The following is a 26299-nucleotide window of genomic DNA, read 5'->3' as shown; positions in this document are numbered from 1 at the left end:
ATGCCATTGGTACGAGTGAAGTAATAAAAAAATAATAATTTAACAACTATCAATGTTAGATGTTTATTTGGGATCCCTCGTAATATTTATTTGTAAAATCACATAATAATAATAAAATGCATTTGTACTTTCGTTTTGTTTTTGGGATCATAATTTTATATTTTCAAATGTGCCGTATCGATCGGCAGGAGCGTGGAATGACGCGCCATTTGGCATGTTTAAAATACAGTAAAAGCTCCTCAATTGGTAATCGAAGGCGCCAAGATTTAAAGACAATTTTCCATATTCAAAAGAAGCGTGGTGATGTTTTGAAAGAATTTTTCATTGTTGACAAAATAACAAAAGCAGTAAATGGAATGGATAAATAAATCAGATGAAGATTTGTTAAATGATTTGTTCACTCACTAAATATTTGTCCGCCTGGTCAGCACGCTCGGCTACCGTACTGGAGGTCCCGGGTTCGATTCCCAGGAGGGGTGGAATAAATATAAGTGAATTTTTCACTTAAAATTATTTGTGTTTTTATAATTATTCAATATTACCCTGGACTGGTTGGTACCTGAAGCGAAGGGCTGATCACCTTTCCTTCATACATGTTATAGATCAAGACCACATTTAAATGATGCAGTGCCCTAGTGCTGATGAGGGTTTGAAGAAGTAATTTTAAAATTCAAAAGATTTTTTCATTAAGTTCTTTGTGGATAAATTGTTGGAGCAGTTTTTTGAATTTTGAATTTACAAATTAATGAGCTTTAACTGTATTTCAACCCGTTTTTCAAATAATGTTTTAAAAATTACGAATATATTGTGGGAATAGTTTACGAGTATATTGTGGGAATGAGCGGAGGTGTACGCCGGCCGCACTCGCACCCGCACCCGTACCGATGGCATCTGCCCTGATATGTGATGTATTGTTGTGTGTTACCTTTAGTGGTCGGGCAACGCGATACGTCTGCCAAACATGAACCACCAGTCGCGACTGCTCAAAGTACAGCAATATTCCGACTAAAGGCACGTCCAATACTTGTTTACTCATCGCTTGCTCCCCTTACTACCACTACCACTACCACTACTACTCACACAAGCATGCTACTCTTAGCCAATGGACACAAATCTGCTCATTCTTTAGGTGTTCACGGATCTATTTTTAATTCATATTTAGCTATTTATATTTACTATATCGACGATACCCAAACTTGGATGTCTACAAAAAAGCAATTTTACAGAAGAGCTATCAAAATGTATGGTCACAATAAATGCGTAATTTTTCACTCCAAAAATGGATGTGGATGGAAGTCTAGATATGTCATTATTTCCCAATCATGTTTGATGGAGTAAGCATTTTGAACTAAGTCTATTCCAGGAGAGTATAGATAATTGACTATCGATGAAAAAGTTGATTTTCACTGATGTGAACTTCAAACTACATGCACACACTCAAAGTCTCTTACAGGAGTTCTGCTACTTATGGACATTTATGGTATTACTCCTGAAAAGGTTAAGTTCAGATTTTAAATTGTATTTTTGAGCGTTAGAGCAATATTATAACAGAATTTGAGATAGAATTTTTAAAAACTTGCGTTTTTTTTTTACTGTTCAACTGAGTTATCAAAATTACAGTCATTTTTAGCAGTGTGTTCCCAATTTGTTTTAAGTTTTCCTGGAGGACTGAGCGGAGAACTTTTTTGTAGACCTCACCCCGGTGAGACTAACAGTCGAGTAAACACGAGATTAGATTCTATTCTACCCACCATTGGGTGCAGTAAGGGTCAGTGTAGTATTAGTATATACCAAATTTCAGTTGTAATTTGACAGTTTGGAAAAGGGACATTAAACCGTCACGTTTGTTGTAGCCAGACTGTTGGCACGAATATTGTTATCAACACTCCTCTTCCCTACCTCTTCCAATTCCTTTCTACACGTAACAGCGCCCACATTTAGAAGTGACATTGGCATAAAGAGCGTGTCAATATCTCGTTATAATTCAATATGGTCCATTTTAAAGTGAATTTGATGTCCCGATTCCCGATTCCCGATTCCGAAGTCCGTAGGAAGACAGTATATCCAAATGGTGAGATCAGGTGAGTCGACATAAGAATACGTGCGCAACATTTTTTTGGAAGAAATTGATATGCTTGTGACTTGTATTTCCTTTATTCAAACTGCCAAGTTACGACTGGACTAAAACTTCACTTTCCTAGTGCAGGCAATGGGTGCTCTAATTTATAAATAAATTACACAATTTGTTCAATCAGTTACCGTAATTTATTGTTATTCGATCTCACCGAATTCCATTGACAGAGCCATACAGTAGGATGGGTCCGGGAGCAGTATAGTCGCAGCGATGGATGGGTGTTGGTATTCTTGTATTTCTTTAGGTATTTTTGCATTGTGGGTTCAACATATGGAACAGATTACGATCATTTATTGGACAGATCACGTGATTCATTTGTAAATGCTAAAATTAACCTTTAGCTGACTTAGAAATTTTGAATTGTAATTTTCACCTACTTCAACTCTTATGTAAAATTGCTTTTTTATAGATGTCATAGTTTACTTAGGAGCTGTCAAGTCTCTTAGTCATAAGGAACCATCGACGACTGCTGATGGCATTGCAGGTCAATGATAGCAAATAGCAATCTCCAAATGTTTGATAAAGAACATGGATGTAGGTACTTTTGCCAATATGAAATGGCGGCTTTTTCTAGCTATGTAGGTATGCTTTAGCGATGATTTTTTTTTATTGTTATTTATTTACATCATACTTCGACTAATATTTAAAAATGTACTGCAGTTGAAATTGATATTTCTGGTCTTGATTCTTTTTATATTAATTTAGTTTCTTCTAAGATAAAATAACGATTATAAAAACATATCAGAATGTAAAAAACAGGAAGAATGCTTTACAGATAAGTACATACAATGAAACGGACCAAATAATAAACAATAATTTAGATAAATAAAAATGTACAAAAAGACACCCTTTTTACGTATATTTAAATTTGTTATAAAAATAGTAAATATATTTATAAAGTGAAAAATGCCCAATTATAATAGTAGTAATAAAAATAAATAATTCGTATTATTAAAAGCTGAAACTAAATATTTTTGGCCCATGGTGTTATATTATAAATTTATAAATATAAAAAACTAATCAAATTTAAACAAGCCAACCTGTTTTTCGATTTGAAACGACAAAAGCTCATACTTTGAATACATATATTGATTATAATAGTTTAGTATTTATTTTTATATATATTTCAAGTATAATTTGATATTTACTTTATTTAAATGCATGTAATATTTTTACACAGTTGAACTTCCATTTAGCAAAGATCTAATGACAATTTTTTTTTTTGAAAATACATAGTGTTTTTTCATCTATTTTACCTTCCATAATAATGAACAATTTTATTTACAATTTTACCTAATGCATAGCATGCAATCAAATATTTAGTGCCGAATGACTAATAAACTAGTTTTATGTAATAAATTAATATCTGTTTTCAAACTTTTCACACATTTTTTGTTGTCGTTTAGTTTACTTCAAGAAATGAAAAATTATGAAGATTTTTTTTATAAAATCAACACTTCAACATATTATATAATTTGATTTATCAACCTTGTAATATGGAAGTTTGACTGTAGTTTGTTTCCACTTTGTTTTATTTTAGTGTGTTGAATGGTTTTTTCCACAAGTACATTTTTAATATTTTTTAATGAATTTTTTTTAATGACTTATTTTATATTGACGGTGAAACTGAACAAACAAAGCATCAGACAATTTAATAAGTATCATATTTAAAAAAAACTCTGTTTTCGTATATTTTATTTGTTTTATGGGCCCTGACATGGTCGATATGGTCATTGCGTACATTGAGGCGTGGAGTTATCGGCTCGTCAATATTTTGCAAATATTATATTAGTTTTATTATAAATCTGCAAAATTGAGATACGATCCTATAGACATTGAGTGAAATAACATTCTTCGATAACGCACTCAGCATAACAGTGCTAGATATTATGCCAATGCAATAAATTGCAACATATTTGTGATTGCTTTATATTTTACAAGGGCAGCACATTATTCAATTGAAATCACAGTATTTGAAGAAAAGTTCTCGACAAAACAAATATAAACTGGTAGCCAATTTGCCGGGATAGATATACAAGTACATAAAGATAAATTCAAATAATTTTCCCTCAGAGGAGAAATTGCAAATGTCAAATGAAATGAAATTGAAAATAAATTCAATTTATTCTGTAACAATCAGTTAGTTGCATCGATGAGCAACATTTACGGATGCATTGACAATTTATCACCCCAATGAATTACCTTACGAAGCATTGGATCCAAGATGAACAGAGAAAGAAAGGAACTTATTAAAACGAAAGTCAGTACATTCCAATTTGTGGAAAACCAACTGTATAATTTTGTTTACGGCATCAAATTATATATCATGTGATAAGGTTAATTATAAGAAACAAAAACAATTATGCACTTTTTAATACATAGTTGCTTAGATTGAACAGCTTTTATATATTGAATATATTGGTTTTTTGGCATGCCGTAATATGAATTTTCAATAACTAGAGCGTACATGGAGGTGTCCAAGGTTTTTTTTTAAAAACCCGGATAATGAACTGTGATAAAAAAGTTGGTAACACAAGTTGGTATACAAAATACATATTTTTATCGCATGTGTTTTTTGAAATTTATAACATAGAAAATTATTTTATATTTCCAATGAAAATTACTTATGTATACAAATTACAATACCGTACAAAATTGCATGATTTCCCATTATTAACAATAAATATATTCTAATGGAATTGCGACCTAATATTGGCACTGGAAAGCGAGAAGCTAGATTTATTTAACTAACTTGTATTGTTGGAATTAATTCACTTGATATCTTACGAAACGGATGACTTTCACCCATCCGAAATTATCAATCGTCACCAATTAGGGTTGAACCAAATGCTTTGATATGTTAATTTTAAAATGTAACTGTCCCGGTTTTATTTGCAGCACTGCATTGCCAGTGAGATTCATCATAGTATATCGCTCGCCCCTTTCAAGAACATCATAAATCAAAAAACTTGATTTTTCAGGAGAACGTTTTTAAAGTTTAAAAATAAATAATACCATGTATTAAAAATAAATATCAGGCCCATATTGAACTTTTTACTGTGCAACAGATCTTTTTAGGTAAAACCTGAAGATTTTTTCTCCATTTGAACAATATTTAGTGTATTTAAAAAAATAATTAAACAATACCTTTTCTTCAAAATACAAAAACAACATGTCAAAACAAAACAAACAAAAACAAAACAACATGATGATGTCGGTAACGACGAAACCCGGTCGCTGGTCAAATAAAAAAGTGGAAAAGCTAAAAATATTGGTTTTAATCTAATAATAAATTAAAAATGCAATTCCATCACGAAGTGTCAGTGGATAATATAAATCTAACAAAAACAACACTTTCTGCACTGCAGCGGGTAAATATTAAATTAAAAATATGCCTCTTTTGCTGGGATTTAGCACATTTTCTGGGCATTCCAAAAACATGCACAGCTGAAAATTGTCGATTTTTGATTTATGACGTTCTTGAAAAGAGTGAGCGATATATATAGTGTTGGTAAAATACTCAATGTACAGTTTGATGAATCTGAAATTGTGATTTGAATAAAACGACAAGCTTTAAGCTGTCAAAACAGCTTACTTAAGTATCTGAAAATACCTGCTTGTATTGATATCTAACCTACACCAACTGGTTAGCAGTTAGTTTGTGGAAAACTGTCTGATAAATGGCAGTCTCTCCGTGTCTTCACTTTCATAACACTTTCATAAAAAACTGGAAAAATTTGGCAGTTTAACATACTAAAGTACGAGGGTCATTCATAAAATAAGTTCCCATATTTTTAAAAAATATACAGCTTTATTGTTTTCCCTAGCATTATACATCATTTTAAAGCTTAAAACTTACTTTATTTTTCTATACAATCACTATTTCTATCTAAATACTTATGAAGACGATGCTTCAATTTTTGGATCCCCAAGTTTTGAAATTATGTTTATTGGCTGAATTTAATAATGACCATTTTTGAGAAGTAACCCTGTGAATACCGAGGTACCTCTAAATTAAATTATTTCAATCTATAATTAGTTTAGCTGTTTGATCTCTAACTAATTTAGCTATGAGCAATATCGCTTCTTTCTTTCAAACTCTCGCTTTCCAGCATTGATACAGTCGTACTAGGCAGATGCAACATTCACGGTAAAGGATTCACTAGAGCGGAAATAAAATGTAAGAATTTATCCATCCCGCAGATTATTTAGTTTTGGTAGTCTAATCAGTCATAGATTCTGCTACTAATCTTTAACTGAATATTTCTCTATAATTATGTTTGTAATTGATCAAAATGATTCATAAACTATTTATTTATTTATTTTATGCAAGGCGTTTTTGGACACTCTTTATACGGGAGTCGCTGGTACAGATTTGTAATTATCATTTTGAATAGTTGTTAAAACATCTCGGAAATTGGGACACTTTTGAATTGGAGATATTTTATATAGGGACGCAATATCTATAATTGCTCGAGTTTTATATTAGCTACAATCATCTATTCTATACAGAGTGTTAGGCTGACAGCTATAGCTGCCAATCGAGTGACATGAATTGGCTGCTATAGTAGTGGATTAGTGTCACGAATGTGTTTGTTTGACATAGTATACATTTTCATTGGATTTTGCAATTTTATAATAACAAATTAAAGATGAATCTTTTTTTTACCTTCAATATTTAAAGTTTTTAGCTTAGTAGCTTTGCCCAATTTTATATAAGCTTAATTATCATTAGTAATCACACTGTATTTCAATGATAACTGACTTGTAACTTGAAATTCCACCACTTAAACTCACCATAATCTTTTCACACAGCAAACAAGCTTTCCGTACTAGTTTTTCACTTATAAGCTTACGATAATTGCTTCAAATATGATAAAATACATCCGATTTATAATTCGCTTACGATATGCTTTAGTACAAAATTGTAAATACAACCTAGTTTAATCCGAGCATCTTTTTTACCTTATTGTTTTCGTGTTTTATTATTTTAGAAATGATAGTACTTACTGTAGAAATGGTGAAATTGTGCCCTAAAAGAGTGGTGTGATCGTCTTTCCTATTGCATAACATGTCCCCATAGTAAAATGTATGCTGCAAGGTCCTGATTGATTATTTTTTAGGATTATTTTGGTTAAATTATTAAAAACAACATTAAAATATTGCTGGTTCTGGTAAGTATATTCGAAATAAATTTTAAAAAAAACTGGTAAAATCCATAGAAATGATCGCAATACAGAAAAGGACAGTCTTATCCAAATTGTCAATCTACTTCTTTATTGTGATGACCTCCGTGGAATATATCATAAACTATTTACATATTGCTCGAGGTTAGGTAGCAGATTTAGACAATTGCTAGAAGACGACATTTTGACACATGTTACTGCGCTTTTTATACATCTCCATTGTGTAAATGTTAATTTCTGATTTTCAGAAATTTCAAAATTAAACAAATTTCATTTAAAGATCGGTGGTAGGATGTACTGAAAATTATGGATCAGATGTAATGACTGTTTTAAATAAATGTTGAAATTGTCATTGAAAAATTATAATCAAATTTTTAAAAGTATCTTCCTGTTATATTAATGTTGTACCCAATATTCATATCTACCATATTTATGTGTTAAAATCTTTATCAGACCATGCAAAAATAATTTAGTATACTATTTCATGAGCAATTGTCTCGTTATCAAAAATAATAATTTTAAAATCTTGTTAAGCTCGTGTAATGGGAAAAATTAGGTAATATTTTGACCTGTTCAATGTGCGAATTATCTAATATATTTTTTGTCTGTTTGCAGGTACTGTTACCCCCGCAGGGAGCGGGGCAGGCCCCCGGGCCGCAGCACTCGGCGCAGCACCCCTAATTTATTTATTCTGCGCGCCGATAAATATAATTCTCAAACCCCTCGCAAACCAAAAATCCCCCTCGCGGGCTAAGCGTTACGTCGGTAGTTAAGAACACACCCGGACACTGCCGATTATCGGAGCCCGACACTTGTCGATACCCTTACCCGTTCGATGCATGCGCTCCCGGCAGCGGGAGACGCGGAAAGCATTGTAAATTTACATTTGTTCGCTTTAAAAATAAATATATATTATCTCGGGAGATGTTGGATCTAAGTTTGTAGCATTACTGTCGTGTATTTTGAAAAATTTATTTATTCATATAGGAAATTAAATTATTCCACTAGATGTTTATGAAACGATACGGAATCTTATAACATATAAATTCAGATACGTTCGCTTTGTTTTCGATAGCAAATATTTTGCTATTGCAAACAAATATTTGAGAAATGCCAGCAAATATGCTACAATTTTAAATTTAACGTTTTTTTTAATCCAATGGGGAACAGGAGAATTTGATAAGGTATTGTGATATTTGAAACGAGCAATAAATTTTGAATGCCTTTTTGTGTGTAATATAAATTTGTAAAATATACATGAATAATATTAGAAATTGTTGCAATGATCGAGGCATAGTTTTTTCTGCCTCTCAATTGACATTTCAAAATATTTTGTAATCATTGCTGGCAATGTAAATAATAAAGAATAAATATGATCCAATTTGACATGCCGCCGGCATTGCTGTAAATAAAGTAAAAATAAAAAAACCTTTTTTCTGCTTACATTTTCAATTGAAAGTTCTTCGATGAAGTGCCATTATAAATGTGTAGGATAAAAAGATGTTTTTCTGTTTGTTATTTAATGTTTAAATTCGTCATTTGAATATAAGCGATATGAATATTTAAAACGATCGGACGGGGTTCTCGCGAGTGGACGGCGCCGTAACGGCAGTTGTCCCTAAGAGCGGCGTTGTGTCGTGAATATGCGGACTGATTACGCAACGATTGCGTAATACTGTGCGACAAACAGTAATGTCCGCACTATACCACAAACGCGGAGTATTTATACTATATAATTAGATATTTTTAGATACCATATATATTGATGTTTGATGATGAACGCTTGTGTTTTATAATGTATGTATTAATAATATACATACATATGTTGTTTTTGTTGAATGTTTTTCGAGAGAGAAAAGAATGTATTTATGAAGGTATGTTTTGATTTGGTTTCTCTTGTTAACCGCAATCGAATTGCATACAGTTTAGCGAGTCTCTAGACATTTTTTTATATCATTCCTGTTGTGATTTTTCATAAAGATTTGCCATTGGGTGTTTTGTATATTTCAAATGTATTTTTCCATATTGTAAAATGGAAATAGAAATGGAATAGTGTAACGGGAAGTACTTTTAACCGAGAAGAGTAAAAGGAGAATAGTAGCAAATGGCTATGGCATTCGGGGTTGCATACACATACTCGTACAAGCTTGTGTAATTTGAACGAGCTACTGCTAATACATACAAGAGATTAATATGTAACTCTGATCAGAAAAAAAAGTTTTTTTTTGAAATATAAAATACGATTGATAAATTCTACCTTGCATCTTGTTTGCACCCAATCTATATAGGGGACTGCCTCAGAACAATGCGGATTTATCGATCATAAAGTGCATATAACTTGAGGTGATCATTTAAAAATCCGGATAGATTGCAGATAATGAATAAAAGAGTTTGGAATATTAACATCGTCTGGCAAATTTTAAATTTCTTCAATTCATTATAAATGTTTACAATATTGGGCCGAGTCATAAAGATAAGTACCAACTCAACCAAAAACGGGGATGGCGTTACTCATGATGAATTTTTATGAAAAAAAAAAAAAAAAAATTTTTTTTTTCTAAAAATCATTTTTTTTGCAGAATTTGGTAGATCTGGTATCGCTTCTGAGAGATATCGTATTTGTTCCTGCAGCAGAGGTTATTTATGACCCGATCCAATATTTCAGTAGGTGCGAGGTAAACAATTGTAAATCCAAAACACAATATAGTGAGATTTAATTATAGTTTTATTTTTTAGAAGTTTCCATATTCTTTTTTATGTTTACTACCTAAAAACTGGCAGCGAAAACTATTTTTTTAAATTTGTCTCCTGAAAACATTTGACACTTGGGATTTCCAACTGTTCACCCCGCACTTACGGATTGGTTTTCTATTATCCCCTTATAAGAGTGTATGTTTGGTCTGCGTGTGTTTATGTATTCCAGATTGAATGTTCATTCCTCTAGTGTAGGCTAAGTTAGTTTTAATTATATATTATTATTCCAAGTTATATTATTATTACAAATCACATCAGATTCCATCTGTTAACTTCATGAATTCTCTCACCGAAATATGATCTCGGTCAAAGATTACGCATTCTTGTTGGTGACTCGGTTTGTTTTAGAAAAATCAAACTGATTCTCTAAATAAATGTTTAACTTAATTCATATTCACAAGTTTGAATGGAGATTTGTTTATATGATACGAGAAATATTTTGTTCGCAAGTTAATGTATTAAACGTTTTGTAATTTTTCATTTCGTTACCATTTTTAATAAGAAAGTAAACTCTCATCTTTATCTGAAATATACTTAGGTTGCACCCAAACAATACAAGTAGCTGAACACGTTGTTTCAGTCAGTCCTGGTCCAATCTAGCGAGTCAGGCGATACAAGTCGAACCTGGGACCTCCAGTATGGTAGCCACTACGCTACAAAAAAAGGATTATTTTACGTTTTTTTTTACTTCCATTGTTTACATGAAAATCCTTGGTTAAACTATTTTTTTTTTTAAACTATACTTTCTTCTTCTTCTTGGTTTAGGTCTTGTGGCTTGTTCTTAAGAGGGATTAGCCTCCTGCGATGTCGATTCCCAGCTATCGTCTACCATGGGGTTATTATATATTTCAACTATAAAAATTACATGGGGTTATTATATTTTTAACTATAAAAATTACACGATCGAATTCACACTTTTTTCTGATAAAATGAATTTATTTGACAATGAAAGTGTACTTTTTTAATACGAAAATTTGTATTTTAAATATTTTTTTATCGGGAGAACATGCTAAAAAGAAGACCTCTGAACTCATGTCTTTCTATGTTTGATTTATACTAGTCGTGATGTGCTGTATTGAAAGATGATGGTTTTTTTTGTTACTTTTATTGTTGGGGTGTGATTTTTGCCTAGACAATTCTAATAATCATGATTACTGCGTAGGCGCAGCCTTCCCTTTGAGAGACGGATAAATGATTCCGCATATTAAATAAGGAAAACCCAGAAATACGAAGAAAAAAAATGTATTTAATAATTTAATTTAAATTTTATTTAAGCGTGTAGTTTTTTGTTGTTGAAGTATGTAAATACATTTTAGATAATTAAATTCCGCCTCTATGAAAAATAGCTCTACCCAAAGATTACCTAAATTTAGTAGTTTTGTTATAACTAGCTTAGAAGGTATATGATATTGTGTATTTTCACACAACCGAAGCCATATGCAATTCTCTTCTCTCACAAAGATCTAATATTTCAAGTTGGTCTTCATTCCTAGAAGGTTTATCAACTTAGAATATCTTTAGGAATTAACCCAAAAACTGTCTTATCCATTTTAAAAATATTGTCTTTTACGGTTAGGTAGGTTTTATAAATTTATTAATGTCCCTACAACGGGATACTCGATTCCTGTTTTTATATACGCCGATTGCAAATTGATTTTGTCGAAATTTAAGGGGGTTTATTTTTAAATCTAGCAATGATTTTGAAAATAGTCATAATTCTCAAAATTATGGTAATTTTTGTTCTACGCAGTTGAATAAATCGCCCATTGCAGAAAGTATGTACATGAATTAATTTTTTTTGGTTTTTTTTTTTAAATTCTGAATCTGTAAATTTTGTTATTGTGAATAGCTCGGTTGATAATTTTTTTAAAGCATCACAACTCCCACAGACTGTAATATTTAATAACTTTGGGCCAGAACCATGATCTAGAAAAGAAATTTGTTGCATAATTATGTAAGACACTTGTATTCTCCTAAAAAAGTGTACATTTTTGCCATTCGTAGTATTTATTAAAACAACAAATGAGCATGGTAGCTCAACGACCGTAATGAACTGGAGTATGTTTTTGTTTTTTGTTTTTCTAAATAAGATTAACAAAAAATTGCCAATTGAATATTCATTTTGATTAAACAATTACATCATATAAAAATTGTCAATACATGGTTTAACTAGTAAAAACAATACCTTTTATTAAAGGGAATAAATTGAGGTCTGAAGGCATTAAAATATTAAAATACAAAAAAAGATCATGATTTTGGTTGGTTATTTAAAATGACCATTCATCGGTATATATCACTTTATTCGCAATAATTTCTCATTCTTAAAATGGTTATTTTAATTATCGGTGCCCGTTTTCATATCTCTGAATCTTCTAGATGGAATTTGAAGTATCTTATTTACCCATCTGTGTTAGGGTATTTGTCCCTCACAAGGACAGTATGATGCGGGCATTGAAAATTCGGATGATAAATCAATCGCAGCTTCTCAATGTGTATTTTGAAAGAAAAATTTGTACCATTCAAACCTCAAATGAAGTGGGTGCTTATTATATGTATACTCTAATAATCTAACACCTCGTAATCGGGGCTCAAAATTTCCAAGGAAATGCAATATTTTGTTCAGTCAACTCGGAGTGACGTTTCCCGCAATAAATTATGACAATATGTATTACAATACGTATGCATTATTGATTTTGTCAATATTGCAACATGATTTTAATTTTTGGTCAGTCTCTGTTGAATTTCCTTTCAATTTTTGACCCCTAGTATAATCGATAAAAGAAGACTGTAGCTGGTATGGAGCGGAAATGATCCTAGTAACATCTTTGCCAAAACTGAGCTGGGAACATATTTCAACTCACAACTTACTACCTATGGAGAAGTGGTTTAAATTGAGCTATTCCCTCTTCGCTTTGGTGTTTTAATTTATCAAAAATTTTGATATTTTGCGATTTAACTCGATATCTGTATACAGTACATGCTCGTTATTAAAGTTACTGGGATCAGTTCTTCTCCCGGCTGAGTATACACGTGTCTACTAGTCATTGGGCAAATAAGGTTGGTTTTTCTTCCAGAGTAATCAAACGGCTGCTGAATAGGAAAATTTGCAATTTTTGGTTTGCGAGTGCCGGTTTAGACTTCCCGGGATACGAAGAATTCCCGACTATTTCCAATTTACGTGTAGATATTTATTATTCATATAAATGAGTATTGTTATTTAAATTTTTATTATTTACAATTGTTTGTCTTGTCACATTATTTTTCTTAACTTAAATAATTTTTGTTTGTACTGTATAGATATTTTATTTAAAAAGGTTAACCTCATATTGCGTACCGAGACGGAGTCATTTGTAAATGGGCAGATACCGCAGTTTTAATTCCAATCTAGGTCATTTAAATCTGTATCCCATCCGACATCCGACTCCAGTGTACCAGTATTAAAAGAATGAATATATTTAGATGTGTTTTAACATGTACAGGTGTTTATAATTATATATAAACAAAACTTTGGCTATATTTGGTAACACTTTGTCTCATATTTTGAAAATCAGAAATATGGACTTTTTTTCATTGTTTTTCAGTTTTCAATAGTCGTTTAATGCAACAACAAACGCCCCCACCTGTGCTACCTGTGACACAGTCAATTTTTATACCTCGGTATGAATCTACGACTGCAGCAAAAGATTAGCTCGGTTTTGCAGCCATTCATTGAATAAAACTTTCCTTCTGAAAACATCCCGCAACAGTTTACTTCTCCCGAGGCTGCAGAAATACAAATTGAAAAATAAATACTTATGTATTCATTATTGTATCATAAATGCGCGGAATAAATGGAACAATTTTTTGCTAGGCAGTATGTTTTTGAAGGATGGAATGAATGGAAGTGAATGCGGAGAAAATAATAAATAGAACTTTGAATACAGTGATTGCAAATACAAGCGAGCCCATGAAAGCTTTACTGATAGCTAATAATGGAGTGCTAGCGCTAACACTGATGTATGGAAGTGTGGAATTCACAAAAGGATGAAAACAGAGTGAATGCTGTCAAAATGCTATTTTGATATATGAATCAATACAAAATTAAGACATTAGAAAGGAATGTAAGGCTGAAGAACAGTTGAAAGTATATTAAAAAAGGTTCTCTAAGGTAGTTTGGATATGTGGAGTGTATGGATGACGAGAGAATGACTAAGAGAGTACGCTTGGCAAGTGTGAACGGCTCGGAAAGTATGAAGTGAGAGTAGCTTAGACTAAATGAATTTTAATTTAAATCTGGTTGCATCAAGTCTGTACGTAACTGAAGGGCATGGACTAGACGTATGAATGTTGAGGAAGCCAGGGATGTAGTCGGGACAGACATTTGTGACATTTCATTCTCTCCTACCCCTGTAGAAGGCGCATCATGGTGCATAGTAATAATGATAATATAAATAATGATAATCCAAACCAAAATGGTCCACATGAAATTGAATCCATACAATACAAGAAGAGAAATTTATAAATGTAAAAAAAAAACATTTTTAATATTTTCTTGGGCTTTTGTTGCATTAAATGACTGAATTTATGTGTATTTTGTTTTTAAAATGAAATATATCGGCGTATAGTTTAGAATCGCCTTAAGAAATTCTAAATACGTGTTTGTGCAGCACCAGTCGGTGAGGTGTTAGTGTGTAAATATTTTTCCTCTTCGTCGTAACTTATCATTTTTGTACATACCATCGAATGTAGCATTTAAGAAATTTATTGTTTCTTCAAACTGTGACAAACATATATGAAGTTGTCTCGGCTCATATTGATATTATAATGAATTATTTCTCCCCGAGGCACGTGCAAAGTTAACTTCCATTTTTGTGACAGATTTACAAAATATGTTTGAAATTCCAAGATGTATTTCTTTTTCCTTAAATCTCAAGGACTGGTTGATAATTTTCCATTTTAAACTATTTACACGTAACAATTGATGAAGTAAAATATTTAAATTTGTTAAAATGTCAACTTAGTTTTCAATGAATTTATATAATTATAAATAACCTATTATGGTGAGCATTGTTATTGTTGTCACAAACTGATAATTTGTCCGAGTTTGAGTTAGCACGAAGTGCCGCATAACATCGAAGGCGGTCAAGTACCGCAACATGGACACGCTTGGACTATCCTAGTGCTTTCCGCTAAGTAACGTCGCATCGTAGTTCCCGAGAACTAGTAGTTCCTAGTCTGCCGGTGCGGGAGATGATTAGATGGCTCCCGTCGGCGGATAGGTTAGTAGGTAGGTAGGTTTATAATAAAGACACTGTGTTACCATTGTATAATTTCTGTTTCATACGCTGTACAATAGATTTTTGGTTTGATTTGCATTTGTAGCGTGTAAATTTTTACATCTGTACATATCATTACCTTTTTCATTACGAAATACGGAGTAATCTTCACGAGGCTTTTTTTGCATCGAAAATTATTTTTGTATGATTACGAGCGAAGAGAGGCGGTGTCAAATTGTTCATACTCGAGTTTGTCAGAATTGAAACAATACCCGTTCCGTTTAGTCCTGTACATTACTGTCAAATATTTACGAGTAAGTTAGAAATGAAGTGCTTCATTCCAAAAATCTATCAAATTGATTGTATGATAATTTTGTACAATAGAGTTAAGTTCTGCGGGAGAGCTGGATGGACGCTGGTCCTACGGTGGTGTATAGTCCTCGACCAGCCTAGTGTATATTTTTATATTATTGTTTGTTGTCGACGTGTTTTGAGATATAATTTTAGCGAGTTTGATGCGAAGCATTACAATATTTGCACTTGTTGATAACATCATTTTGGACTGCTATTTAAGTAGGTTATTAATAAAGTGTTAGGAGTAGACGCGGGGAGAGGAGACGCATCGTCTCGGTCGGAAGCGAGGTTTTATACTTGTCGGGATGGGGGACCAACGAGGGGGAGATCCGGTCCCCCCGGGAGGGCACATTGTACCAATATGTTAAAGACACGTGTGCGAGGAAAACATTACGGGCTACGGATCCCGGGATCGCTGCCCGTTACCGGGTCTAGTAGCCTATTCTTATTTATTTACCAATTGGGAGACCATCCGCGGCCACGCCAGCGGCCGCGTACTGACGCCCCGTCGTAGGGGGCGGTCAGCGACCTCCGCTCTGCGGAGCAGAGAGGGAAGGGTAATCGCGGGAGACGTATTTCGGGAGATTGACAAAATGGAAAAAAAAATAATGCCTTTGAGGAAAGAAAAATGGCCTCAACAACTTGGCCGACTTTTTTTATAAAAATTAATAAAGAAAAGTGTTTTTCCAACACACAAATGACTGCATTTTTATTCAATCCTTAATTATAAGAAAATTCCCTATACACTTTATACATAGTCAAAAGGACATCACTTCTTCATCTATATTGAGATGTCAATTTAAATTAGAAGTATTTGAATAGAAATTACGAGAGGAGAAAAAGTTTTTTTTGTCAAATGATATAACATACCTATTTCGTTCGGTGATTTTATTTTGTCAACAAAAAATATAATTTTCTCTAGAAAAATCACCATCCATTATTTATGGAAAATGTGTATTAAAAAAAATGATACATACTATGATTTTTTGTTGTTGGAATTATTATGAACTTCTTTCTACTCTACATAACACCTTGAATGTAAGCAATATAGTCATATGTATTATCTTTTTAAAGGGGTATAACTGGATGGAAAAAATAATTCATTTCCGTTTACAAGCGTTAAACTTACAACTTTAATGGAAATGATCTTAAATACATTTGAATTTTTAAAAATATGTTAATTTCTCATTGATACATTACAAATATGCCAGGATATTTGATTGGTTTAGAGGTAAAACTTGCACACGAGTAATGTGAAAAGAGTTTCATCTTCAAACCAATTCATAATTTTATAGATGTGAATCTTTCAAAGGTACGGTCTTAAATTATTTATTTAAAAAAAAGAAACCGCAATATAAATAAAAGATTCCATACATGACTAGGATGTGTGCTGTATTCAAGTTACATTTATACATATTTGTTGCCCCATGGTGATTAACCCGATCACTCGCTGCTAACCAAAAAAAAATCTTTGTAATTTGTTATTATTTAGACACATTTGTGTAGCCGCCCATAGTAATATCATAAAAGCTCTTTACTTCCAAATGATATACAGGAATTTATAAAATTAGATTATTGTGAATCATTTTCATACTTAATACATACATACTATGATATATTAAAAATCTATAATTTAACCTTTTGAAGTAAGTGATATTTACCTACAGAATAATGAAAATTTAAAATAAAAATGCTGTGATCGGGAAAATTATACAAACTAGATAAGGGGGCAGTGTTTTCTAACCATTTTAATTGGTTTTTATAGAATAAAATAGTCGCGTAAATATTAGAAAATACTAACCACTATATTAAAAAAAAAATTAAAGAGGATAATAATACTTCATAAGGTAACAATAATTAAAACATATATTTATATAAATAACCGTAGTCAGTTTGTGGAAGTGGACCAGTTATATCGGCTTATGCCTCTAGGGTAGGATTTTATAGCATATTTTAATTAATGTTTTGTTTTGTTGGCATTTGAGAGCGAAAGCAATATTTTTTAAATTAACACACTATCTGCGGGAAGGGTAATTTTACCGTTTCACTCGACTGGTGGTGTTGGGCGGGAAGGGTAATTTTACCTTTTCACTTGACTCATCGTAAATTGCGTGTAAGTTATTTTTACGCATGGCTTTTGCGGCTTCTTTTGATGTGAGCGTGAATCCGCCCGCAGATAGTGTGTTAAAGTAATTTTAAAGATTTTTTCATTCTCTTTCTCATTACATATAATAAGTAACTTTCTGACCATCACTCCACAGGGGTAGGCAAAGTGAATAGAATGCCACACCACAAACATTCTTCGCCTTTTCCACATTCATGCATCCTATACATACTTCTTATTACGTATAATAATCTATATTATAGTTTTTGGGTTAAAATGATGTTTTACAATTTAGTATCAGTAATTTATAGGAGAATATTATTGTTTTGACTGGATGAGGTGGTGAAGATCGGCATAATGTCTTTTTCTTACAAGAACTTTTTGTTATAAAGTAAAATTTCTGCTGCTTGGTGTAGGCCTTGTGGCCTGTTTTTAAGAGGGATTAGCTTCCTGCCATGTTGATTCCCAGCTACCAATTCATCTCTTTGGTGGTCTGCCCGGGAGTTGGCTGTGCAGTGCGGGGGAGTCTGAATGGTTCCATTATCCTCACATGCGCAAACCATTGTCTTCTTCGTTGCCTTCCCCGCCTAACGACGTCTTTGATCTCACATATTTCTCTTCAGGATAAGAATCCTGATGTCGCTTATTCTATCTCGTAGACTCTTGGCAGATATGCTCCTTAGAGTCTTCATTTCTGGCACTCTTAGGGCGCTTGTGCACTACACGGAATTTTACTGTCTGGCAGTCTGGTTTTTTTAAAAATAAAAGCGACTATGACGGTTTAGCGTGACCGAGTTCACGCACCAATCCGGAGAAAGATGGACAAGTGCACAAGCCAATCATCCCCTTTTTCATGCTAACCGGAATGCCGGACAGTAAAATTCGCTTACTGAACTAATACGCTTGTGTAGTGCACAAGTGTTCTTAGTGTGATTTTTGTCACTGTGGTGTCGACTCTATGTATACCGAGTAAGCATATAAATGTACACTGAGTTTTTACATTCACACAATAGATTAAAAATATAATGCCAAATGGAATGTGGGTTGGAGTTAGATGTTCCTGATGTTCCTGGTGTGCGTGCGGGGCAGGCCCTGCGTGGCGGCGACCACCTCCTCCAGGAAGGAGGCGGAGTTGTGCACGGTTGTGCCGCCCAGCAGCACGCGCATGCCGAGGTTGGACTGGTTAAGCGCGTGCACGCACAGCGCCTCCTCGTACGTGATGCCGCCCACCACGAACAGGATGATGTCCTGGTAGCGGCGCGACGGGTACGCGTCCTCCCCGCCCATGCACGGGTACGCCGCCTCGCGGATCTTGCCCTTCACTATGTCGTCCAGCGTGTCCACCAGTAGCGGCTTGTGCTGGGTGTAGATGTTCTCCACTCCGCTGAGTCCCTGCGATTCAACTCAATTCAATTTGTTTATTCAATAAATAATATACACATAAGAAACTTACATCCAAGGCGTACATATTATTAATATAATTACAATCATAAATATATGTAGAAAGACACTTGTCATAGTAGTAGAAGAATCCCGAATCGGAATACCCCCTCAGACACGCGGAACAAATGAATATCTGGCGTGATATTGTTCAGCATAGCAGTAGCTCTTTCCACAGACATAACCATCGACAGGTTGGTTCTGTTTATAGGAATTATTATTATTATTTAAGGTTTTACTGACGACATCTTAAAGAAATTAAAATTTGGTTAGGATGAAAAAAGTTTAAAAATGCATATATACCCGGGAGCTCCGCTACGAGAGCCTAGCAAGTAACAAACTTGTTGAAATAGTTAGTTCAAAAGTCTGCTTTTTGTGAATTTGTTTCTCAAATTATAAAATTATATTGCTCAAGCATTCTAGTTCAATGTTTAAAACTTTTTTTCTGATCAGGAGTAATGTGGTATCAGCTTAGTTAGACTTAAGTCAATTTTTGCAGCGTGCTTTAGATATATGTATAACCATTGAAATTCAAGTAATGTGGTAGCCAACCATGGGTAGAATATTACACAATGTTTAAAGTGATCACTTAAACTAGTCGATGACGGATCGCAACCCTGTAAATAACCAGATATTCCCATCAGCCCGTTTGTGGATTCAAGTATAAAGATTTGCACAAATTGTTTGTAATGTTTGTTGTTGAGAGTGTGGGATATTAGCTACACTAGTAGAACTCACTCGTCATGGGAGCACTCACCTTGAAGAGTCGGAGTGTAATCTTGACGGCGTCCTGCGTCCCGAACAGGTCGGACTGTCTGGCGTGCGCGCCGCCGTACTCCAGCAGTGACACCACGCTCCGCAGCAGGCTGCGGTCCACGCCCATCTTGCCGAGAGTCTCCAGCAGCCCCACCGTGTCGTTGTTGGCGTGCCGCTCGTAGCGCAGCGCGTACAGCATCACCAGCTTCACCGCGTCCGTGTGCCGGACAGTCTCCATGGCCAGTACCTTGCGGATTTGCTGGAATGATAACCCAAGTTTTAATGCATCTTCTTCGTGGGCAAATCTGTTTGATGATTAGTTTGTCTCTTTAATCCGTAAGTCTCTATTCTCCGTAAGTCTGTTCAATTCGGCATGCCTTCTACAGTGCACATCAAAGATAATTTGGTCCACGTAGTTTAAGGGGGGTCGTCCTCTGTAGTTTGTGCCTTCGCACATGCCCTCCATAACCATAAGCAGGCCTGGGTGTCTTATACTATGGCCTATCCATTTGACTCGCTGTTGTGTTACTTTATATAGTAAGCATCTAGACTCCTGCCCTGCTTATTACCTCATTACTCTCTCTTTACATGTTCCGAGCAATAAATCCCAACATGTGCCTGTAACACCACAACTCAAAAGCCGCCCTCGTTCTACCTGCTCTATAGTCCACGCATCTACAAGTATGTAAGTCCATAAGTACTGCACTGGAGGAGGACTTGAAAAGTTACCTGAAGTTGTTTAGCGTGCTCATTCTGGCACGCCAGCTCCTGCTCTAACTCCGATACTTCCAGTAGACTGTGTCGTCCCACCATGGCAGAGAGTTCCCCTACTACCGTCACGTGCTTGGATACAGTGCCTGACATTTTCTGCAAAAGCGTTTATTTATTAAGAGGGTGTACTGAATCAGAATGTTTTTTTTTATAAAACAGCACTTTTTGTGATTTTTTTGTAAGGGAGAGAAAGAAATGATGTTATTGAATTTAGAGGTATGGTTTTGTACGTATTTAATGACTACAAAAATAATACAGATTTCTAAGCCTATCGCCGGGAAAGATCCATAGTAATTTTTGATAGAAACAAAAAACCAAAGAAGGATTTATTAATCATATATTTTTCATCTGGGCGAACTAAAAAAAATGAGATTTTTTTTTGTCGGGTTTAAAAAAAGATATTTGTTTTATTTGCGGATGAATTTGTAAAATAGAAATATTGATACAATATCAGTATTAACAAACTGTTACTAATAAAATTTAACAAGTAAAAATTAGAGACCATATACTACCATAAAATTTAACAAGCAAAAACTGGAGACCATAGATTACCATAAAATTTAACAAGTAAAAACTAGAGACCACAGACTGACCGTCTATGGGCACGGTGAAGAATTATGTATCCAATTAAATAAAGGGGGATGGTTAAAGTTTGGCAAAAAATACAATAGAGTTTCAGTTTCGGAGTAGGCAGTATACATCTTTGGATTTCATATGCTTATGGATCGATTGAGTAACCTGACTTACTTTGAATTGAGGATACGCCTCCACAAAGTTCTTCATGTCGGCAATACTTTCCACCTTCTGGTGACTCTTCGCTTTCTTTTGGAACTCCTCCATGAGATCCTTTATGGTTTGTCCAATCTCGCCAAAATTTAAATATAGACTCTGAAAAGTGCGCATTTATCATATTATTATATTTATTATAAGTCACAAACTGTTTACATAATGCATTATCCACTTTGAATACGATGACATCTAATAGAATTTTAAAAAAGGATCGCACATAAAATATAGTGTACGAGGTATTTAAATAAATAAATTAATAATAAAACCCTTATCCGCACCCCAATAGGGCACTACTTCATATACAGCAGTATTATCTTGATCGTTTACACACGAAGGAAAGGTGATCAGCCCTCAGCTTCAGGTACCAGCCCAGGGTAATATTGAATAAATATTACAGTGAAAAAATCACTTATATTTATTTGACCCCCCCCTGGGAATCGAACCCGGGACCTCCAGAATGGTAGCCGAGCGTGCTGACCATTACACTACGAGGTATACTTAACCTAATAGTAATTTTAGTAGTAGTAACCTAGAGTAACTTTTTTTACTAAGTATCTCTCAAACGTGAACACAAGTTACTTTTGAGCGAGCGAGGGGCAGATATATATTTTCGCTCCTTTTTATCATATCTTCTTCTTCATGTGTCCTGTTGGGTTGTTCATGTGTCCCGACGTTGACGATCACTGGGTCTTGTGGGTCTGTCCTGGGCAGCACGAGCCAGCTCCTCCACACCTCTCATCCCGGTCCACTCTGGAATGTTCCGAAGCAAGGAAAGCTGCCTTCTTCCAACCCCTCTGCGACCCTCAATCTTCCTTTTTATGACCAGTTGTAGGATGGCATACTTTTCACCTCTCATTATGTGATCAAAATACCATGTTTTTATCATGTAACTGATTTTTTCATCAGTTACATTGTATTTTATCATGTAAAATGATTGTAACTACAAATTTCTCTTCTGATTATTTAGACAGGGCATACTTTACTCTGGTATGGCGTATGGCAGTGCAAAAATTAAGATAAGGCTCACTAGTATTTTGCGAAAATGACAATAATTAAATTATTATTAATATAATTACAATTTACCTTGGCGTAAAATTCATCTTGCTCAGCAGATAAAACAACCTCTTTTAATTCCTTCGCTATTCCCGGTATATTGGACAAATTAACTCTATTGTTTGTGATCGTGAGCAGTTCGTGAACCATTGCTTGGTAAGTCCACTAAAAACAAATAAAGCATTTTGAAATAATATTAAATATATGATATAGTCTTCCATCGAAATTGACATAGCTCTCTATAATCGAAAGCAACCGAGAAAGAAGAGAAAACTTTCATAACTATTTCACTATTCATTTGTTATTTGCGAAGTGCTCCTTTTTTAAAGTGTTTTCAAAAAGTTGCTCAGAAATTAAAAATTCAGTTAAGTAAGTACCAGAAATTAAGAAAAATTAGGTACTTGAAAGTTTGTATGCGAGTTTTTTTTTTAAATTAATACATAAATGATTCATCTCACAAAAACAAAAAAAGTCAACCATTCAAAAGCTTCTGCGAATGTTTGCTTATTTTTGCTACCAAATCGCAGTTAATAGTTTTTTTAAGTACTTGTTTTTTTTTCTTCTTTTAACTCTTATCTGTATTCAATGGTATATAGGGCACTGCATCTCATCAATGCAGTGTTATCTCGATGGTTGATTACTAGAGGGCATAGTGATAAGTCCAGGGTAATATTCAATAAACATTAGACAGAAAAATAACATTTTTTTTACTCCCCTGAGAACTGAATCCGGTACATCCTGCACAACAGCTAAACGAAGGTTAGAAGTACTTAATTAGACAGAAAAATAACTGGAGTGTTGATGCAAGATTAATAATGCGCAAGAAAGAGCCAGGAGCTCCTTGCCACGCCTCAGTTTTTATTTTTATGTTTTAAAGGAATAACCCACAAAGCGTCTATTTTAGATGCTTGTCTGCAGGTAGGATAGTAAGGATAGGGAAGGTAAATGTGAAAAGTGCATCACAAACACCCAGACCAATTGAAAATAAATGTTTCTTGAATTCATTTTGCAATTGGCGGGAATCGAACCCACAACGCCAGTTTCACAGTCGAGCGTCTACCCAACTACGCCACGGCGCCGGTTATTTATGGAACTTGATGAAGGTACCTGGTTCAACAGAGGCGTGACCGGGTCATCTCTCCTATCGAGCAGGAGAAGCAGTGGAGGCGTCTCCCCGACCCGGAAGTCGAAGAGCTGCGACTCCCGGCACATGATCTCCCTGATCTTCTCCCCGAGTCTCCGGCACAGGTCGGAGTTGCCCTGGTACCTGACCACGGGGCGCTTCTTGAGTGAGAGAAGCAGAGACGTGATGCCTTGTGTGCACCGTTGCAAGTGAGCTGGGTTCCAGACCAGATCTAAAATTTAATAGGCAGATAATCCAGGTAACTTTAAACTACTACATACTACTACTACTACTACCATCACGCCGTTTACCCGCAGGGGTAGGCAGAGAGGATGGTACGCCACACTCTTCTGTCCTGACATACACTCCTCGCATCCTTCACATCCATACATCTAGTCATACATGCCCTCCGATTACGCAGACTTTTGACACCGCCAGATTTTAGCTTCTGATTGATCTGATCGTGCCAAGTCTTTTTCGGTCGTCCTTGTTCTGTTTTCCCTCTCACATTCGCCACATATATTTTCTTAGTCATTCTCTCGTTATCCATTCGCTCCACATGTCCATACCAGCGCAAAGAACTCTTCCTAATCTTTTCAATTATTCCTCGTTCAGCCTTACATTCCTTTCTTTTATCTTCGTTTTTAATTCTGTCATACAATGATTTTCCACACATTCGTCTGAGGGAGCGCATTTCAACAGCGTTCACTCTGCTTTCATACAAAGCCCAAATATATAAAACACTCCCCTTATGATCCATTGTTCACTTTGTGTAATGTGTAATTGTTGATAAGTAGTGTGGTGTCAATCATGGGTAGAATTGGTGAATGTTACACATGTAAAAACTGATCACTTAACCAAGCCTATGACGGTCGTAAGGTCACAAAAAGAATGTATTTCATTTATCTTTATCTCATTAATAAATACAAAAAATATTCATTCAGGAGATGCATTTAAAGCACTACAACTTTAAAGTAGTCATGTTGCTATAATGATTTATAAAAATTTGATGCAATGAAGCCTTTACAATACTTTAATGTATGTGATTACCAAAGCCAAAGTGATTCAACGAGTCTTCTGAAAATTTGCTATTTTCAGTCACGTCCTTTTGGTTGGAAACTAACGACGTATGTAAATCTGCAGTTTGATACCTTTGTGAGGGGAGACAATGTTGAATGAGAAGACATGCGGACCGACGGCCAGATAGTCTCCGTAGAACTCCTGGACCTCTCGGACCACCTCCTGCTCATCGCACTCCGCTAGAGTCTTAATATCCACCTTGGAAATTATGTTACTGAAATCTAATTAATAAATCACATGAGTAAGTACCATTGAAATACATTACCAATTATTATTTATAATATACTTATTATATACAAATAACTATTAATGAACAGTCAAAAAAACTTTTGAGAATCAGGAAATTTCGATAGTTACAAATGTTGCTAGTTGCCAATATGTTGATAAAATTTTGTATTTATATCTATGTAATTGATATTTTTTTATCTACATACTTAAGTAGGTCCTTAGGTAAATATACGATATTACGAAAAATTGGTAATTATAATTCATAATAATGGCAACATAATATTTTAAAATATGGAGTGCAAAATCAATGGTATAATCATAGATTCATACATACATATGAAATAAACTCCGTATTTTGGGTATCTCAATTCCCTCGAAAGGAGTGCAATATTCTCAGCAGTGGGACGCAGAAACACAATGCACTTGAGGTGTTTTAGTCCGTCCCCCTGATTTGCAGCGTCTATTCGTTCAAATAAATACACTTCCTTTTGTAAAATCTCAGATTGGCCGTACACCATGCTGACAATGCTCGTCTGGAATAAAACACAGTAAATAAAAACGAGAATGAAATTTATAAAACATTACAGAGAAACTCACTCAAAGCAACATGAACATTGTAAGAATTATTCTCATCCTAGCGTGGTTAGGTATAGTATATCGAAAAACTTTTTTTTTTCATACATATTGAGGGTAAATAAGAAAAATATATATTGCACTTAGTTAGGTTTGGTTCAATGCCGAGTGTCAAGTCTTATAACATTAGGAACCTTTTTAAGATTTTAAGGTAAAAGGTAAAAGTTTTTTTTATTATCAGAAGATATGGATAAGGTACAAACTAAATTAATATTTGAGGCATTCGAGGTAAAATTCGAAGTAAAAAAAGCACAATTTCGTATTGTGATCATTTTTACTATTACAAATTTAACGTTAAAGTGGAGTTGTAACTATTTCCAAGGTCGATATAATCAAATTTCATTGTATTTTACAATAATTATGAAGTTCAGCGAAATAGAACGGAAAATATGGTAAATAAAAACTACCGTTTCTTTATCCATAAGTAATATTTTCATGCCGGGCCCACTTTCCTCAGCCATTTTAGTTATGTACATTTTAACCGCTTGCGTCACGTTCATTTTATAAATTTATAATAACACTGTAAAATATTAAATTGTATACATAAAATTGATATAAACAAAATTCTTGTAAGAAAATTTTAAACGTCAACCAGAATTTGACATCTCGATAATATTTCATAGACAAAAGTAACAGGTT

General features: G+C 34.1%; 2 protein-coding genes across 2 annotated transcripts in view; one reads left to right on the top strand and one right to left on the bottom strand.

The window, feature by feature from the left end:
• Positions 1-9867, top strand: part of LOC148304613 (uncharacterized) — a 38814-nt gene extending 28947 nt beyond the window's left edge. Inside the window, exon 14 of the mRNA XM_088267937.1 lies at positions 7936-9867. Coding sequence (XP_088124063.1) covers positions 7936-8001 — 66 coding nt within the window. The 3' untranslated portion in view covers positions 8002-9867. The remainder of the gene's footprint in view (positions 1-7935) is intronic.
• A 6497-nt stretch (positions 9868-16364) lies between these two features.
• Positions 16365-26263, bottom strand: LOC148304612 (vacuolar protein sorting-associated protein 45-like). The gene is made up of 9 exons (XM_088267938.1): positions 26068-26263; positions 25362-25560; positions 24871-25020; positions 23704-23951; positions 22627-22761; positions 21502-21642; positions 20713-20850; positions 19985-20242; positions 16365-19179 (listed from the first exon to the last, which is right to left on the bottom strand). Exons 1-9 carry the CDS (start codon positions 26158-26160, stop codon positions 18838-18840), a joined length of 1704 nt encoding a protein of 567 aa, XP_088124064.1. The 5' UTR covers positions 26161-26263; the 3' UTR covers positions 16365-18837.
• Between the last annotated feature and the right edge of the window lie 36 nt (positions 26264-26299).

Source organism: Brachycentrus maculatus, unplaced genomic scaffold (genome assembly GCF_059751285.1).
Source record: "Brachycentrus maculatus isolate JH-2025_06_01 unplaced genomic scaffold, ASM5975128v1 h1tg000310l, whole genome shotgun sequence".
In the NCBI taxonomy this organism is placed as follows: Eukaryota; Metazoa; Arthropoda; class Insecta; order Trichoptera; family Brachycentridae; genus Brachycentrus; species Brachycentrus maculatus.
Note: the sequence above shows the minus strand (reverse complement) of the source record. Positions and strands in the feature narration are given on the sequence as shown.